The following is a 17,697-nucleotide window of genomic DNA, read 5'->3' on the forward strand; positions in this document are numbered from 1 at the left end:
GAAACATGCTAATCTGTTTGTGCCGAACCACTGTACAGTATGTACTTGTGAATAAACGGTATTTAATTTCTCACCAGCAGGAGGCAGTAAAGCGCTGTGTAGGCGTTGTTTTGTCAAGCAAAGGAGCGCTGAAGAAGCATAAGTCTATCCCGGTCGAAGGGTGTCAACATGGCGGCGGTGGACGTCGTCGTGTGCAACTTGGTGACTCTGTGGAGGATACCAGCCGTCAGACACAAATTTCCGTGGATGTTTTTGCTCATTTCAGTCGTGGGCTCCATTCTCAAAGAGCTCCAGCTCGTGCCGCAGACTTATTTCAGCAGCAGGAGAAATTTCCTCAACGAGTGAGTAGAGCTAAAGCTTGCTAGTTTGTTGTTAGCCTGCCGAGGTCAGTGCAGTTTCTGCTACTATTATTCAACTTCGGTGGTGGTTTATTGTTGAGTGTTTTGTTGTCATAATTGGTGTATTTTTCCGCATATGTTTATATACATATACAACTATTCCAAAGTTTGGTGTTACTTCAGTGCTTTCATTTTACGTTTTTTTTTTTTGGTTGGTGGTCCAATGTAAAGTTGTTTAAACCTGCGAGAGGTCATATGATGGTAGTGAAACACTTTTGCTTTATGCAGCATGTTTTGCGGCTGTTTTCCTTCAGCTGAGGTGATGGGAGGAAAAGAAGAATGATCTTTGACATGTTCACACACACACACACAAACGAAATCTGACGTCTGCATTGAAGCGTCAACATGCACTGTTACACAACATTACAACACAGTGGAGCAACGGACTAAAGTGTCCCGGGAACCTTGTCTTGCTCAAGGAAGTTGAGTTAATTTATTGAGCTCACTTTTTTTAATATATCCCAAAACTTTGAATTTGAATAGGGATGTGTAGACGTTTGTATCAGCTGTAAATTAGTCAGGATTTCTGGCCTTGACTGTGCTGTTGGTGGCTTTTGAGAAGAACAATTTGAATATGCATGTGAACTGTTTACCTCTCACCTGAGGAATGTTTTGATGAGCACAAGCGTCCTTCTATCGGTCTTGCAGGTATTTTGTCAAGGTATCGTGGGGTTGGACGCTGCTGCTGCTGACTCCTTTCATCCTCCTCTCCAACACGGCCTTCAGCAGGAATGCCGTCTTCCTCGGCAGACGGCTCCTCTCCCTGGCGGTGGCCACAGCCGTGTGGTACGTGTGCACCGAGACCTTCTTCTACATCGAGGACGTGACCGGCTCGTGTTTTCAAACCGACTCCATGGACGTGAAGAGCGGCCAGTTTGCGTCCAAAGCAGAGTGCAGGCGCGCCGGCTTACACTGGCACGGCTATGACATCTCGGGACACTCCTTTATCCTGACTTACTCGGCGCTGTTCATCGTGGAGGAAACGGCGCCCATGGCCTCCCTGAAGACGGCGAGTATGTCCACGCTACCGAGGGTGGTACTCAACCTTCTGTACGTGGTGCTTAACCTCATAGTCATCATCTGGGTGTGGATGTTCATCTGCACCTCGGTTTACTTCCATGACGTGTCTCACAAGCTGCTGGGCACCGCGAGCGGGCTGCTGGCGTGGTACTTGACGTATGGCCTTTGGTATCTTAAACCTTGGTCGCCGGGACTCCCGCCGCAGCGGCACCTGAAAGAACAGAGGCAGCACACCTAGCCGCGTCCGCACCCATGTGCTGATACACTACACTCCAATTTAAGTTATTCGTAGGCCATTGCGTACAGGAAGTGTGGTGTAAGCGCAGATGTTTACGAGTCGACTTGAAAGCATGCTTTCCTGACCGATGGACGGTAGCGTTTTATTTAAGATACACACGTGGTAATCCTTTTGAACCAGTATTAACTCATAATTCTAATTGATTATTACACTACAGTAATCCCCATTAGTGAAAATGGTGAAATCTGTGTGAAATTGACGTCACTATTTTTTATTTTTTTTAAATAATGGCCTATAGTAATAGTTTACTTTAAACCGTAAATATATCACAAACTATGATCCCCAAACATGTCCATTTTTCTAAGTCATCTACTCACATTATTCATACAAATAAATTGCTTACTGATGATTAGATTTCGAACAAATGTTCCCAAGTGCCAAATTCAGCTCCTAATGTGTCACTTTCTGACATGGCACCAAGGTTCCACAAGATGGTGCCAAAGCCCCGTCTAATTACAGCCCACAACCATAGAAAAACTCAATCTGGACACTGGCTAAAGATTATTTTTATAATCGGTTAATCTTATTTTTAAAATTAATCAATGAATAATATTTAAAAAAAACATTTAATTTCCATTCCTATATTCTAAAACGGGTTGTTTAAAAATGACAATGCAGAAAATGCATTGTAGCTTATATGCACTTATGGGAACTACTATGGGAACTGCTCATAACATACCCTTGGCATAATGTTTTTGTTTGCATGTGTGTGCGCAAGGGCTGACACCCTTTTTTCACTCGTGCTAAGTGGTTGTAACCGTTCACTCTAACGTGCGGTTTAGCGTGTAGGCTAGACTGGACAGGAACGGACTAAGACAATGTGCAAACCTGTAAACATGCTTAGTAAAAGAACAAAAGAAAAACGAATTAACCTGTAATGAAGCTTGGTAGATGTTGGCTGACCACAGTCGGCGACGTTCCTCACTGAGTCATTTAGTGAAATCGCCTTCATGTGCTCGGATCTTTGGAATGTACTAGAATCCCAATTTACAAGTTCCGTCAGGTTTCTCAGTACAACCATGTACCCAACATGAAACAACCATATTGGTCATGAAAAGGAACACACAGTGTCAACTGCTACGACAGCCAAACATAATGGCGAATGCACGACGCAATGACGTCACACCAGCGGAACGAAGCGACAGTGATATATTAAGAAGACAAATGTTTGTAGACAATGAAGCTGTCAAAGACTGACGGCTTTGAAATGGAATGGAGGACGAGTAATTACCACTTGATTCCCCGAGGTTATAATAATAGCGCCCCAGTGTGGAAGGTAAATATACCGTACTCACAGATGCTACACAGTTGCAGTATTTAGCCACATTTTTACTGAAGAATTCTGGACGCACTTCATTATTGAAACCAATAACTTGACTTACACACTACTGCGGAAGAAATGAAAACTTTCATTGGATTATTTATCAGTATGGGACTCACTTTTTGCTCGTGATACGTTCCACTCATAGGGTTTAGAGACATGTTTTGCCAGGCGCTTTAAGGCCTTAAGCCAACCATTCAGTTAAAAATGTTTTGCACATAAAAGGCAAATAAAAAATGCCAACAATGTCAACATCAATTTGGGAGATGCTGTGTTGGGTTGTATTGCATTGCGTTGTGACATGATGTCAAGCTTTGTGACAAAATGGTGCCCCAGTTTTCTACCTTGGGACCACATTATAACTGCAAAACAAACAAACACAGTAAACAGGCAACTGGAAATAAGTGAATATGCTACTAATGTGTGATGCTTTTTGAGCTTCTTTAGACTGACAAGAAAATAATTTCCTGTTATACACTTGCATGTGCCAAAAACATATATTAAATATTTTTGAATGAATTGAAATTGTTAAATCTTTTGCAATTTTGATGGCATCCTGCACATTTTTTTATGTTTGCAGCATGCCCTGCTGCTAGTAATATCACATTTAAATATAAAAAAGGCAAACGTGTGCAGCAAGTTGAGCAGGGCAAAAAAAATATCATTATCGTCATGTCAAATTATGTGACACTGATATTAGTAGCTATTAAGGAAGACCAAAGTCCCCATTATGTCACTTGTAAGGATGCACAAATCAACACTGATGTGAATTAAAAAGCTGAATTGGAAGAGACTTTGTTCATGTGACATATTTCATTTGCGCATATGCAATAATTAATAACAATTAACATGGACTACCACAATGAAAACAACACAATGAGAATTTTTTTTTTTTGTATTTATTTGTCATTGATGGCAACGGAATAAATTAAGGCTTATGAACAAACATCATAAAAAGCACCATAAATAAATGCATATATATAAAAATAAAAAAATATTATCGTGAGATATAACGGCCACAATCACAAGTAGAATTTGTCGAGTGTGTGCGCGTGACGCACGAGGTTCCGGGCCTCGTCGAGAGGCGGAGTCGCAATGAAACCTGGAAATCAAATCAACGTGAGCTCACTTCCACTTTTTTCATTTGCGCTTTGTCAGTGGAGTTTTGCAAATATCAACATTGCAGTGCCTTTTAAAAAGGGACTCCATATCTGTTTCCTTACTGTTGCTTTTATATGCATTCTCGCAAATGCATTACAAATGCTGCACATTCCATCCCAAATCCATAAAAAAAAAAAAAACATAAAAGATCAACACAAACGTGACGTTCAAAAATACAACTAAAGATTTGTTCAGTGATTCACAGGAGAGCAAAGTCTTTTGTTTCCCCCTGCTTGGATTCCGAATGGAATGTGCAGTGCTGTTTTAAAACAAAACCGCTATTATTTTCATCGCAGCTGTTATTCCAAACCTAAAATCGATCAGACTCCAATGTTCATTTGCTCACAAGCCAAAACCTCCTCGCCACATTTGTGCCATATATGAGATCGCCGCTCCTCGTGCGAGAGCAAACAACGTGCGTGTTTCGCCCAAACACTAGTCATAAGTCAATGCAAATGTCGGAACTGGATGTGTCGCAGAGGTCATGTGATTCCCGACCAAACCTAATAACAAATCTGTGTTAACCTGTCTTTGCCAGCGACGTATAGTGACAGGCAGAGCCATGAAATGCTCTTCCACTAAAGCAACCTCTTGCCAATCATAGCAAAGTCTTCCGATTTTTACACTCAATCAATACATTTGTAACAAAATCGAGATGGGATCATTATTATTTCGGTGCCTTGAGATACAAGTTTAAACATGTTTGTAACTCAAAATGGTTTTCTCAAATCAGGATTTACAGACTTTATAAAAACATTATAAAATCTAGGACTGCAGCTAATTATTAATTTAATAATCAGTCTGTCAACACAAAAAAATAAGTTCCATCCTAAAAACAAGGCATTTCAAATAGTGTAGAAAATGCACATTAATTGATTATGACTACTGCCCGAAGGCTCCAGCACCCCCGCGACCCTTGTGAGGAAAAGTGGTCAAGAAGATGGATGGATGGATGGATGGACTTAGTTACTGTTTTTTCCCCCCAAAGTAGAAGCAGATGTTTACAACAGTCTTATTTTAATACAACCCAAAGATAATCATAGTCTGCTTTCATGGAGGACTACAGACATTTGCGAATATTTACTATTGAGAGGGTGAATTTCCAACAATTTAGACCATTTTAACTCATTTGCTCCAGAAAACAGATACATATGTTCTAATTTAAATGTTTTAAGTGTCCAAAAGATTTAGTATTTATACGTTTTTATGTTTTTTTTTTAATGCTAGAGCATAAAGAAGGCTAAAAATGCAGCCTCTCAACTATGGTTCAATAAATGGTAGTTATTATAAAAACGGCCAGCAGGTGGCAGCAGAGCGAAAGAGATCAACCGGGGCCATGTTGGGAAAAAAAAGCTTATTTACTCTCAGTTCTAGATAGATTTGTGAATAATAATGAAGCCTGGCTATATTCTAATGCTAATTGCAAAACGTAAACGGATAGAAATATATTTTTCCTGATGAAAGAAGAGACTCTAATCTTTATTTTGGTAGGTTCCATGTTTTTATAGCAATAGAACACAATATTCTGTGGGCCTTGCAAAATCAGTCAAAATCCAGTAAACCGGCCGGGAGCGAAGGGGGTTGCTTCAGTGAAAATGGCTGGGAGTGAATGAGTTTAGATATCTCCAAACAAAAGATTATGGGAAAAAGTTGTTTGCCTAATTTGGTAATCAATGAGTTGACAGATAATCAATAGTGGCACCTAAATGACATAATTAAAAAAAAATTCAAAACAAATGAACTTTCACAACTACTGTACGTGACTCAGTAAGATGCAGTGTTAGATATTTCTTACAGAGGATAAAGAATATATGCATGAGATTAGCGCCATATTGTTTGTTAATGTGCACTGCTTAACACAGCCAAATAGAGGTTAGTACATCTATGGTGTTTTGCATTTTTTATTAACATCAAGCAGATGGATTATCTGATTTGATTTTTTTTTTAAAAAAAACGATTATCAACATTGTATGGTGGATTTTCTGCACTGTCCTTTTGAAATATTTTGTTTTTGAATGAATGGAAATTAAATGTATTTTTTTTTTAATCCGATTAATCAATTATAAATATAATAATATGATTAGTTGCAGGCCTACTTGCAAGTTAGTCAAAGCAACGAATTGGCCAAATGGCAGCTTGTCCACTCATGTCTCAAGGCACCACTGTACATACTTTATATGCCAATTTCTGTCTATGTGATGTTACGGCTCATCAAGGTCATGAAACTCCGCTTGACGAAACTCTTCTCTGCCACAAATTGGGACCTTGTCATGATAAACGAATGCAAATAAAAACCAGAAGACAAACAATCAACAGCGGATTCAATCCACTCATTTCCCGCTCTCATTATTGCCTGGGTTCCAACGTTTAGACACACGTGGAAGAGGATGTGCCATTTTTGTTTGTTTGTTGTTTTTTTTTTGTCTTCCTCTAGGTAGCACAAAATTCGCCAGGAACCGTTAAAAGCGTTGAACAGCGGAAAGAGTGTACTGTGTGATATCAACTCTGGTGCTCACATTAAGTGTGCGTGTTGCACATGTACAGCTGGTATGTTGGAAAATGGCGGTTCGTCACGTTCTCAAATTGAGTTACATAGCACTTTTTGTTTTTCGAGTAAGAACGTGGGCCCGTATCCATAGCGACGCACAGCGTTTTCAGCTTCATCTCAATTTGGTCGGAATACTTTGAAGTAGGAGTCTTACTTGGGGCGGCATGGCTCAGTGGTAGAAGGGTCACGCGTCAAAGTATCCTTGAGCAAGATGCTGAACCCCCAATTGCTGATGCTAAGTCATCAGTAGGTGAATGAGTAGTCGAATGTAAAGCGCTTTGAGAGCCTTGTAAGGTTGAAATGCACTATATAAATCAAGTACTATTTACTTTTAAAGGAGTTTTAAAAAAAAATTATAAGAATGAAGTTGTAGTCATTATGAGAATAATGTACTTTTTAGGGGGGTAAAAAGATTCGACTCACATTTTTTAGGACCCTTACTTGAATAACATTTTCCTCTAGTTTCGTGCTTTTAGCAACTTGGAGTAATGAGTGCGAGTCCCGCGGCAAGCCAAGGTCACTTAAACCCTCAATGTGTGTGTGTGGTTTGATTGGAGTGCGGTATTTTGTGGTTGCATGCCTTCAACAAAGGTCAAACACAAGAGCAAATGAGCTGGACGAAGGCCGCGAATACCCGAAAATGTGCAGTCAAGAATGTCGTCTTATGGAATGTTTTCATATACTGTGTCTTTACTCGCCCGGGTTAAGTATCGGTGTTTCCTATATTCAGTACGGTTTTCCTGCAGTCGTCAAATGTTACAGAAAAGTTCAAACATCACACGTATACAGACATTGAACACACCGACAGACCATTCACTACATGTATTTCTTTTTTAAAAACCAGTAGGCAAAGTAGCCCATCCCGCCGAGGGATCCCATAAGAAAGGAGGCCCCGAAGAAGGACGGCGGCTTCTTTTTGACCATCCGGAAGGCGTTGGGCAGGACCGCCGACAGGAGCGTCGTGTGGATGTCGCCCAGGACCTTGCGGAAAGCGTAGCGTTTTTGCACGCGCAGAAAAAAGGACTGCAGGTTGGGCCGACTGCCGTCCTCCCAGTATTTCTTAGAAAGTCCCAAGAACTTGAGCCTGTGCAGCAAGGCCCCCAGGCAGATATCGGCTAGTGTAAAGTCAGGTCCGCATAGCCACAACTCACACTTTTGACCTGCCAGGGGAAACGACAGTGGTGTACTGTTGCCGACGTTTGTCACCGGGACGGAGACGGACAGGCGTCGTGCCGGCCTACCTTGGTACTCCAGTTTCCTTTTCTCCAGTTCGGCCTCCACTTGATCTAAAACCATCGCTAACTCTCCCAGGATTTTCTTCAGGTAGTTGACGTTATCGTGGTCCAAGATCTTTGCCTGCCAAGCGTATTATAGAAAGTCACTTCAAAATTGGTATGGGCCGGTTACCGGTTTCAAGGTATGCATTTTTTTTTTTTTAAGTCCACACAGACTCTTTGTCATTGTGTCGTGTCTTAAGGACTCAACGACTCCATCCGAAGTTTCCATATCCTGTCACGTGTGAGATTGAAAACTATTGATTGCTAACTTATTGACTAAACTACCAGCCTGCCAGGAAAATATATTACCAAGTGGTCCAGACCAGTAAAATCATATAACTTAAAAAAAAAATGGCGTAAGTTCTACACAAATTTTTGCTATTTGCAGGCCAGCCCTAAATAGCAGGGTTCAACTGTAAACATATTGTTCCAAAACTAACACAAATGCAAATGGAACGCGGCAACACTTTGCCCGTATGAGTTCAGGGTATGTTATAATCAATGAAGTTATAGGATGTTAAACCGTGTCATACGTGTTTTTGTTACCAGTAGCTGAATGTGTGTCGTATTCAGCATGTTTATGCTTGATTTATGTTGGTCTATGTTTTTATTTTTTTTCCCAACAAACCCTTACTTTAGGTTATGTGTAAAATAATGACATCAAGGCCAATTCCATGTACGAGTTACATTGCTCATCTGAGGATTGCTGAAATTATGAATTTATTTGTTTTAATTTTCTGATTAATTGGTCTGACATTACAATTTCTTTCTCTCTTTTTTTTTTTTTTTTACTTTACAAGATATAGGAATAAACACCTTTGCGGGCCTGATCCAGCCCGCGGGCTGTATGTTTGACACCCTTGTTCTAAAGGGACAGACTAGGAATCTAACTTTCCAAATTTCCTCGCTAATACTTCCAATTCCAATATAAAGAAAATGTTTACTTGCATGAGTTGCCTTTTGAGTAATTTAACAAAACAGAATGACTAGCCTGCTAGCTTACATCAGCTCCATATTGTGCTGCCGAGTAAAAACAAACAAACAGAGGAACTGAAAAGCCATAATTCGCCAGTCAGTCCCTCAATGACCCTGTTATCTATACGTCAACGTCTACTGTATGTCCATTTTTGAATCAACTCAGCTGTAAATGAAAATTAGGGCACCGATTCTGTCTCCATCAATATACCTCGCATAACTCATTCAAACTACAATGGTGGAAAAGAAGGCTTATATTTTCTCAATCGCTCTACTTTTGTCAAATGAAACAAAGAACGCTTCAGCTTTGCCATCTGGAAGAACTTGTGACATCATTGAGGTCACTCAGGTCAGGTCAATGAAAAAAAATAACACCAATAGTGACATGCTAAGCATTATCTTACTCAACAGCTACAGATGATGTGCAAACTTTGAAATTGATTTTGTAATATTTGAAAAGAGGTTGACTAAATTGCATCTGTGCTGTAACAACATACTAAGTAGATTTAAAAGGTAATAAAGACGCAAGCCTTCCTGCACTGGACTGACCATGAGCTTCTTCTGCTTGGACAGGTATGGTTCTGTCAGATGGGGTTCCTCGTGGTCTAACTTCATCAATTCCGTTGCTGCGTTCACCAAATGCCCTGCAGTCACAAACGCACAAGATCCAAACGCTGGAGTGGCTTGATCTCGTAATGTCTCGCGTTGATGTACAAGGCACCAGTAACATGGAGAGCTGAGCAAAAAATACTTGGTTTTGAAAATCAGGTGCTCTTTCAGGTGATGCGAGCCACAAAGTAAGCCCACAATATAACAAAAATGATTAAGAAACTTTGGTGAGATTTTTCATAAAGGGAAAAAGGCTTCCTGTAGGCGTAAAAAGCAGGACTAAAGAGGATTTAACATTCTTCAGCAAAAATTTAACTGAGCTTGAAATTGGCCTACTTCCTGTTTTCATTCTTTCTTTCTTTTTAATTTAGTATCAAACACATTTTTGTGCCACCGTCTAGTAGTGGCCAACGGTGGAATTACACCCAAAATAAACTGTAGACAAATGAACCAGGCATAAACTGTACACAAAAATCCATAAAATAGTGGACATCAATTTTGGTAAGTACCCCAAATTCCACATCTTAATTTCGCATGGAAGTTAACTGCAAACTAGAAATTCACTCCAAACTGTCCACCCTAAAAAGGGCGCATCATCATCCCTGCGCGATGCAGCGAGTTGGCTTCACTTACGACGTATTTCAGCAGTGGCGTACTTTGGGATCATAGAGTCGGTGGTGAGCTCCGGATGGAGGATGCAGCCGTGCGTGTACGCGTCCATGGGGAGGCCGTCCAACAGCTGGCGGTACTGCTGCACTCGCTCGTGAACTGGCGAGTCTGCCGCGGGAATCAGCTGAGCCACCGAATCTGCAGGTGAGGAACCAATACAACAAGGATGAAACCGTTTGAATTTACATACTGCCCAACCCAGGGTGAGAGGCGGGATACATCCCGGACTGACACGTGCTTGTGAATGTTCTCATTGGTCCAGGTCATTTTGTTCTTAAAGCATTGAATCGATAGCAACTGGGCTGATCTTCTCTTAGAAGACCTTCAAGCAACAAGGTTTGGTACATTCCATTTAATAACGTTACTATTAGAAGTTCATCAGTTAAATGCTAACTAATTGATTATCAAATTAATCGACAATTTTTGTTCGCGATGAATGGCTTAGAGACCTTGTTTAACTTCAAATTGTTATAATTAGGGATGCTCAATACCACTTTTTTTCAGACCAAAATCAGTCACACTATTTAACTCTTCAGTAGTCACCAATACATATACCAAGTACTGATATCACTGGTAACCCCCCCACCCCCCCCAAAAAAAAAATAAAATGACAGATCATTTTAAAGAAATACCCATTTATCCCAATATAGGATTTTTCAAAATTGCATGAAGTTAATGGCAATTCTCTAATCTTCTAAATACTAGTTCTTGGTATTGTTACTCACCCATCCGAAGTTAAAATCCTCTGATTTCACCCTCGCATCTATAAATATTTTCTGATTTACTGTATATAGTCCTCCATGAAAGAAGACCATGTATCTAAATAGGACACAGGCATCAAAATCCGATAAATAAAAAAAATGGATTATTAAAATAATCATTAGTTCCAGCTATATATATATATATATATATATATACACACACCACTGTACGGAAATGACGTCACATGCCATTTTAAGTAAGGAAACATTGTTATGAATATTTTAAAATACATGAAAAAGTCTCTGGTCAGTGTTGATGTTGTGGACATCGTGACTTGTCATGCGTGGCTGCAGATTAAACGAAGACAAGGGAGGACTTGTGCGGCTGTCGGCCATCTTTCCTGGTTTGAGGCTCCCAGAAGATTACGTAAGAGCGCAATGGCTGAATGGACAATAATATAAGACAGGCCTCCCTCACAAACTAACAGGACATAACGTACAGTATACACAGTTATCTATCCATCCATTCTCTATACCACAGAAATTGCAGGGCTCATATGGACAAACAACCATATCCATTCGCATTTATACGATATAATCTATTCGAGAACAGCGATAAGCAACTTTAATGCTGGAGGGCGCCACAATTTCTCATCAAAGCTACTCAAGGGTCCACAAACGACAAATCACTGAATCCTAACCAGTAAATAGGACAAAAACGCTATTTTAAATATGGACGAGCGTGCAAAATATGTGCTCTTAATACATTTTTGATCATACGTTGCAGTGTATGACCCAGGATAAGCGCAACTAAAACACGTCTGCCATCTAGTGGCGAATAGTGATATTTTTGCATATTTTGGATTTTGTAAGTCGACTACAAAAATGTCATCCTCAAAACTACCGTATAAAGAATAATTTTAAAAACATATTTGCGACACTCAGACCCAGTGTTTGGTCACTTCCATGCTTACCTGAGTCATCAATAAAAAAAAATCAATTGGATAAGTGATTCTAAAAAGATTCGTTAGTGCCAGCCCTAATTCAGAAACTCACCTCGTAAAATTGTGACAAAAATTCATTGTAAACTAATGATTGTCCAAATATGGTGCTAGTGGTACACCACTGAGTGCAATGTTCCAAATTCATACAGTACAGTCGCATTGAATTTTTTAGAACTTGGATGTTTTGAAAAAATTATTTTTAACCTTCAACTTTTAAGTTTCTAAGTCGGGTTCAGTCGCGAGAAGTTATTGCTCAACACGCTGGCTGTTCATAAACTGCAGGACCGAACTTGATAGTAAATGAATAAATGAATGCTTTGAACTGGACTATTTTCCAGCAACATACTGAAAGCGCGTCCCTGCAAGCACGTAAAAAAATTAAAAAAAAAATAAAAACATTCTCAGTCTCTTCCGCCTTGCCGCACAAAATCCGCCTGAAGTCTTACCTCCCACAAAGTTGATTTCCAAGTAGTCGATAATCTGGTTGTAGTCGCTGATGATGTTGTCGCCGTGGAGGAAGACGGGCACCTCCTCTCCCAGGTTGAGCCTCATGAACCACGGCTCCTTGTGCTCCTGCAGCGGCAGGCTCACGTCTCTCTCCTCGCACACGAGACCCTTCTCGCTGATCACCAGACGCACCTGCAACATCCAGCCGCCAAAACTCACTTCATTCACATCAGACGCTGCTGAGATATCATCAGAGGCAGAAAAGTTTTTTTGTTCTTAGATTACACACATAACACTCAAAAATGCCTGATTTTCACATTTCAATTTTAGGCTTGGATCAAACGTACTAAACGGAAAGGGCCGCAGGACTGAATTTGGCGTGAATGAAAATGTATGAAATTAGTCAACCAAATGATTTTCATGCCAAGATTTGGTGAGATTTCTAACAAAGCTGCCACGTTTGCAACAACACTTTGTTGCATAATGGTGTTAGTCGCTCGTCAACACGCCAAGTGGTTCAGCTGCTTAGGGTGCGCAGAATAAACCTTCACTTTTTCGTGATTATTTATTCAGGAGAAAACGTTGTTTCCCTAAAACTGAGAGCATATTGTAAAGGCAAACACACAGAAAGCAGATCTGACTAACACGGCAGCTGCTGTTACAGTAAACTCTTACTAAACAATGAGCCACCTAGTGACCAAAAACACACAACTGACTGTTTATGGTCACGAGTTGGAACATGGAGTACAGAAATAACATTGCATAGTGAGCCACATGCTGCTTCACCATGTATAAAGACAAAGATGATATTTGAGCAGCAACATCCTCTGGTAAACTAGCTAGCGATGCACCAATACCACCTTCAGACCGAGTACAAGTACTTATATTGGATTACATCCTGATATTGAGTACCGATATGTGATAATGCAATTACGATAGTGATTGTGTTTTATTTAAATGGAGTATTGCGAATAACAGAATAAGTTGTGTTACAAAATTTAAAAAAAAAAACACCAAATGAATCATTACAACTGACTGTATTGTTTAAAATAGTAATAGTGACCAAAATTAAAAACAGGGACACGGCAACCTTTTTTTGTTATTGGAAGCTGGCTGTGCCGTTTAGATTAGATGTGAATGACAATGTGACTACGAAAGTACATTTATTTTTTTTATTGTTTGATTATATGAACTGCTATGACGGCTGTATACAAATGGCCCAAACTGGCTTGCTGACTGGACTAAAAAAAAAACAGGTGTACAGGACCTGCCTAAACGTAGGACAAAACAATGGGGCTGGCAACTGAAGAATTCTAATATAATATAATAGTCCTTTTTATATTGCTTTATTGGAAATAAAAAAACAACAACAAATAAACATGAAATTCCACTCTGTGCAGTAACAAAATAGAGATACATATACAACAGCTTGCTATTGCCACTTTCGCGGCATGGCTTAGTGGTAGCGTGATCGTCTCACAACCCAGAGGTTGTGGGTTCAATCCCATGCCACTGTCAAAGTATCCTTAACCCCCAGTTTCTCCCGATGCTGTATCCAAATGTTATTCCAGTTTCCTTGTTTTGATTGTGTGGCAGAGTCTGTAAAGGCTACAGGTTTATACTTCTAATTGACTACTGAATCAATTAAATCAGGGATGTGATTTTACCGCTAATTCGCGGAATTCCGTTTTTTTTATTCCCCCCCCCCCCCAAAAAAAAATTCCGATTTTTTTTTTTTATTTATTTATTTTTTTTAGTAGTTCAGACATTTGTGGTATGCTCTAATATGAGTTACTTTTCATTTGGTCATGATACAATTATTTGTTCATGAAATTTGAACTCTTCAACATTATTTATGTGTTAACTTAGTAATCACATTAGTTAGATATGATGATATTCTCAGTGATAGTTTTTAAAAGCAAAGGCAGTCCAATGTTTTTGAATGTGACTGATTTTGAGTTGACTAAAACTGCCATTTTATATGGGATAGTTCAATTGATACATTGAAAATTTATGCTGTTGTTTTGTCTATTTCTTTGTCATGTGAGTGCATTGAAAGTACTTAAAAACACGGAAAACCCTGGACCTAGCTGGGTGCCAGCGGCCCCCAGACCCCCGGCTAAATTTTCAGATAATTTCACTTTGGTCAAATCACATCCCTGATTAAATGGTGTGCCTTAATTAGTTTTGTCCATAAATTCAAGTTTGAATGAAGACATGTAGGACACAGTTCATAAAAGGCATCCACAACAGAGAAAGTAGTCCCCTCCAAAAGTATTGGAGAAGCAAAGTCATTTCTTTTGTTTTCGCTGTATACTGAAGACTTTTAGCAATCAAATCCAACAATGAATATCTGGCAAAAATTCAGAATTCCAGCTTTTATTTCACGGTATTGGACTGGCCAAGTAGAATAGAAAACCCAATAGAGCATGAATTTGACCTCCTCCGCCAAAAACAAAGAAGAACTGAAAAGAGGGTTCAGTATAGGCCTGAAGAAGCATTTCAAAGAATCACAGGCTTACGCCGCCAAATATTAAACGTTATTCACTTTATATTCATTTCATAATGCCTGTTTCCAAAACTTCTGCTGACTTGAAAAGTGTGTGGCTTCAAACAAAAGATGTACAGTAAATACCATGAAATAAAAACTGCAATTCTCCACTTTTGTCTGATGAATGTGATCTGAAACCCAAATGTCTTCAGTATACAACGAAAACAAAAGAACTGGCCTCGCCGTTCCAATACTTTTGCAGGGCGCAGTAGTTTGTGGCATGGTGACGCAGCACAATTTGCAGGTAGGTGAAGGGCCGACATATTAAAGGCGTAAATCTCAACATGCTCCCTCCGATGCTGTTGCGCTGATCTACACTCACGGGGCCTTTTCCCGTCCTGGACGTCAACGTGTCCTTTTTCAATCCACCTTACTTGGCAACATTTTCAGCAGGATGAAAACACACTTCCGCATTTTCAAGCAAAGTTGAGTCATGCTCGCACGTCACGTCACCGGCAGTGGCATTTTTTTTTTTACACCCCGTTTAAAATTGAAATAAAAATGCATTGGTGGAACCGGATGCCTGACAAGTTAAATAAACAAATAAATAAAATAAAATGAACTTTTTTACCCTACTGGTTTGGGCTTGGGCTTCTGACAGTGGGGGAAAAAATGTCAGTCATTGACATTGGATTTTTTTTAAAAAATCAAAAAATAAAACACAGATATGGAAGAGGATTGCATAGCTGAAATGAAAAATAATCTAATATAATAATTTTTAGATTTCACATGCACACAGTAAATTTGACTCTATTTATACAGTGGGACCAAATAGACTCAGTTTTAGAGTAATATTTACGCTTGCAAGAGACTAAAATATATATATATTTTTTTTAAAGTCACTCACTTGGGAGACAGCCGATCTAATTCCTGGGCCACGCAGCGTCGCTGTGTGTTAGTATATCGCTCTCAGGCTGCCAGCTGGACTTTTAACAAAAACGCTGTTTTTGGTCTCCTCTTGGAGATAAGCAAACAGTAGGAGGGGCATAACTCAGGTGTTAATATAGCAGTCTCCCAAGTGGAAGGTCGTGAGTTTGTTCCTCAACCCTTGAGTAACTTTTTTTCCAATTCTTTATTTTACTCTCTTCCAAGTGTGAATATTCGCCTAGTCTAAAACTCAGTCTATTTGGTCCCACTCTGAAAATAGTCAAATTTACTCTTATAGAATTTATTGTGCAGGGGAGGGGACAGGGAGGCTCTGCCTCTCCTGCCTGCTCTGACCACACGCCCCTGCTGAAAAGTGTAGTACAGTAGAGTAACCAAGTATTTGTACTTAGTCACTTCCCACCGGTGTGTGGACGCCCAATCACCAGCATGACAAGCCAGACTTGGCAAAACGCAAATCTTTGCACTCAGCACTCGCTCACTCACGTGTGAGTCAGTACAGTGCAAATCAAGGCCCGTCCATATGCACTCGTGGATGAAGTGTAGGCTACATGTGCACATGTGTGAGGGCAGTACAGCTGCAGAAGGGGGGGGGGGGGGGGTCTTTGCACGTCATGTGCATCAATTATTCAGCCTGTTATATGTCAGAGCGACTCAAGTCAAATGCAAAGGAGGCGGATGGTGATGATGCGTGCGTTGCTACACGGTCAATATTGACCACACATCATGCAAATGAGCGCCTTGCTGCAGAAAAGGGAAAAAAAAATTGTCGAACGGAAGCTGCGCGCAGCTGCAGACACATTTTGCGTGCACATGCAGCAGGACGATCACGCCGAGAGAATCCAAAACAAACCCTGAGATACAAGCAAGGGGGACGCGCCTCCATTTTTTTGCTAGCTTACCTTCTGCGAGGCGAAAGACTGCGTCCAGTGGTAGAGAACCAGCCGGTCTTTATTGTGCGCTTTGGTCTCGGCCGCGCAGGACTCGTCGCACTCGTAGCCGTCCGTCGTTTTGCCGTCCTCGTCCATCGCCGAGATGGGCCACCAGCCGCACTTGGCGGGGGGGACGTGGTTGGAAGACGCCATGACGGAGCGTTTTGAGCGTGCCGAGCAGAGCAGCAACCGGAGGAGGGAGCGATGGGCGGGGGAGGAGAAGGGGGGCGAGTGGGGGGCGCGAGAGGAGGGAGGGGAGGGGAGGGGATGATGGAGCAGAGCATCACCGGCCGTGCGGCATGCGGACGGACAGCTCCGGTGCTGAAACAAAACAAACAAATCCAAAGAAACGTTTCAAAGGGGGGCAGATGTATTAAAAGTGTTAATAGGCTACAACACTTGTTGAAAACAACAAAATAATGCAAAAGAAATGTTTTGTTTTTCCAAAATGTTGGTGGCTGTTGAATTGCTCGTTGTCCCTGTCACTATCAAGATTATTCAGATTTTCAAATTGTTATTTAAAAAAAAAAAATTTTTTTTTTTTTTTTTTAGAAGTGCACAGTGAGCAAATGCAGTTCTTAACATTGTCCAGCAGGGGATGTCAAGTACAGTCGGGTACAAAGCAATCCTGCATCTTGCTCACCTCCAATGAGACTGACGTTGCGGAAAAGATTGGAATCAAGTTTATTTTCAATTGAAGCCTTTTAATCCTATGTAATTTAATAGTAGGATCGGGGTTTCAAAGTAAATATGGTGTCAAATTATGGTAAGGTTTCAAAGTTGAGCCTTGGGTTGAAAATATAGGCCTACTAAATGAAAGTAGTTTCATAGTAGGGCTTCATACTCCTTTGAAGGTTTGAAACTCCTTTGAAACCATAACCCTTCTTTTAAACCCTACTTC

The 17,697-nt window shown here is 40.4% G+C and overlaps 2 protein-coding genes across 2 annotated transcripts; one reads left to right on the top strand and one right to left on the bottom strand.

Moving 5' to 3' along the window:
- The first annotated feature begins 154 nt into the window (after positions 1-154).
- fitm2 (fat storage inducing transmembrane protein 2) lies at positions 155-6,511 on the top strand. Its single transcript, XM_077569800.1, has 2 exons — positions 155-341; positions 1,047-6,511. Exons 1-2 carry the CDS (start codon positions 169-171, stop codon positions 1,654-1,656), a joined length of 783 nt encoding a protein of 260 aa, XP_077425926.1. The 5' UTR covers positions 155-168; the 3' UTR covers positions 1,657-6,511.
- On the bottom strand, positions 4,433-16,980 carry gdap1l1 (ganglioside induced differentiation associated protein 1-like 1). The gene is made up of 6 exons (XM_077569787.1): positions 16,767-16,980; positions 12,428-12,620; positions 10,241-10,414; positions 9,548-9,642; positions 7,988-8,102; positions 4,433-7,906 (listed from the first exon to the last, which is right to left on the bottom strand). Exons 1-6 carry the CDS (start codon positions 16,947-16,949, stop codon positions 7,563-7,565), a joined length of 1,104 nt encoding a protein of 367 aa, XP_077425913.1. The 5' UTR covers positions 16,950-16,980; the 3' UTR covers positions 4,433-7,562.
- Between the last annotated feature and the right edge of the window lie 717 nt (positions 16,981-17,697).

The sequence above is a fragment of the Vanacampus margaritifer genome, chromosome 1, assembly GCF_051991255.1.
Source record: "Vanacampus margaritifer isolate UIUO_Vmar chromosome 1, RoL_Vmar_1.0, whole genome shotgun sequence".
Lineage (NCBI taxonomy): Eukaryota > Metazoa > Chordata > Actinopteri > Syngnathiformes > Syngnathidae > Vanacampus > Vanacampus margaritifer.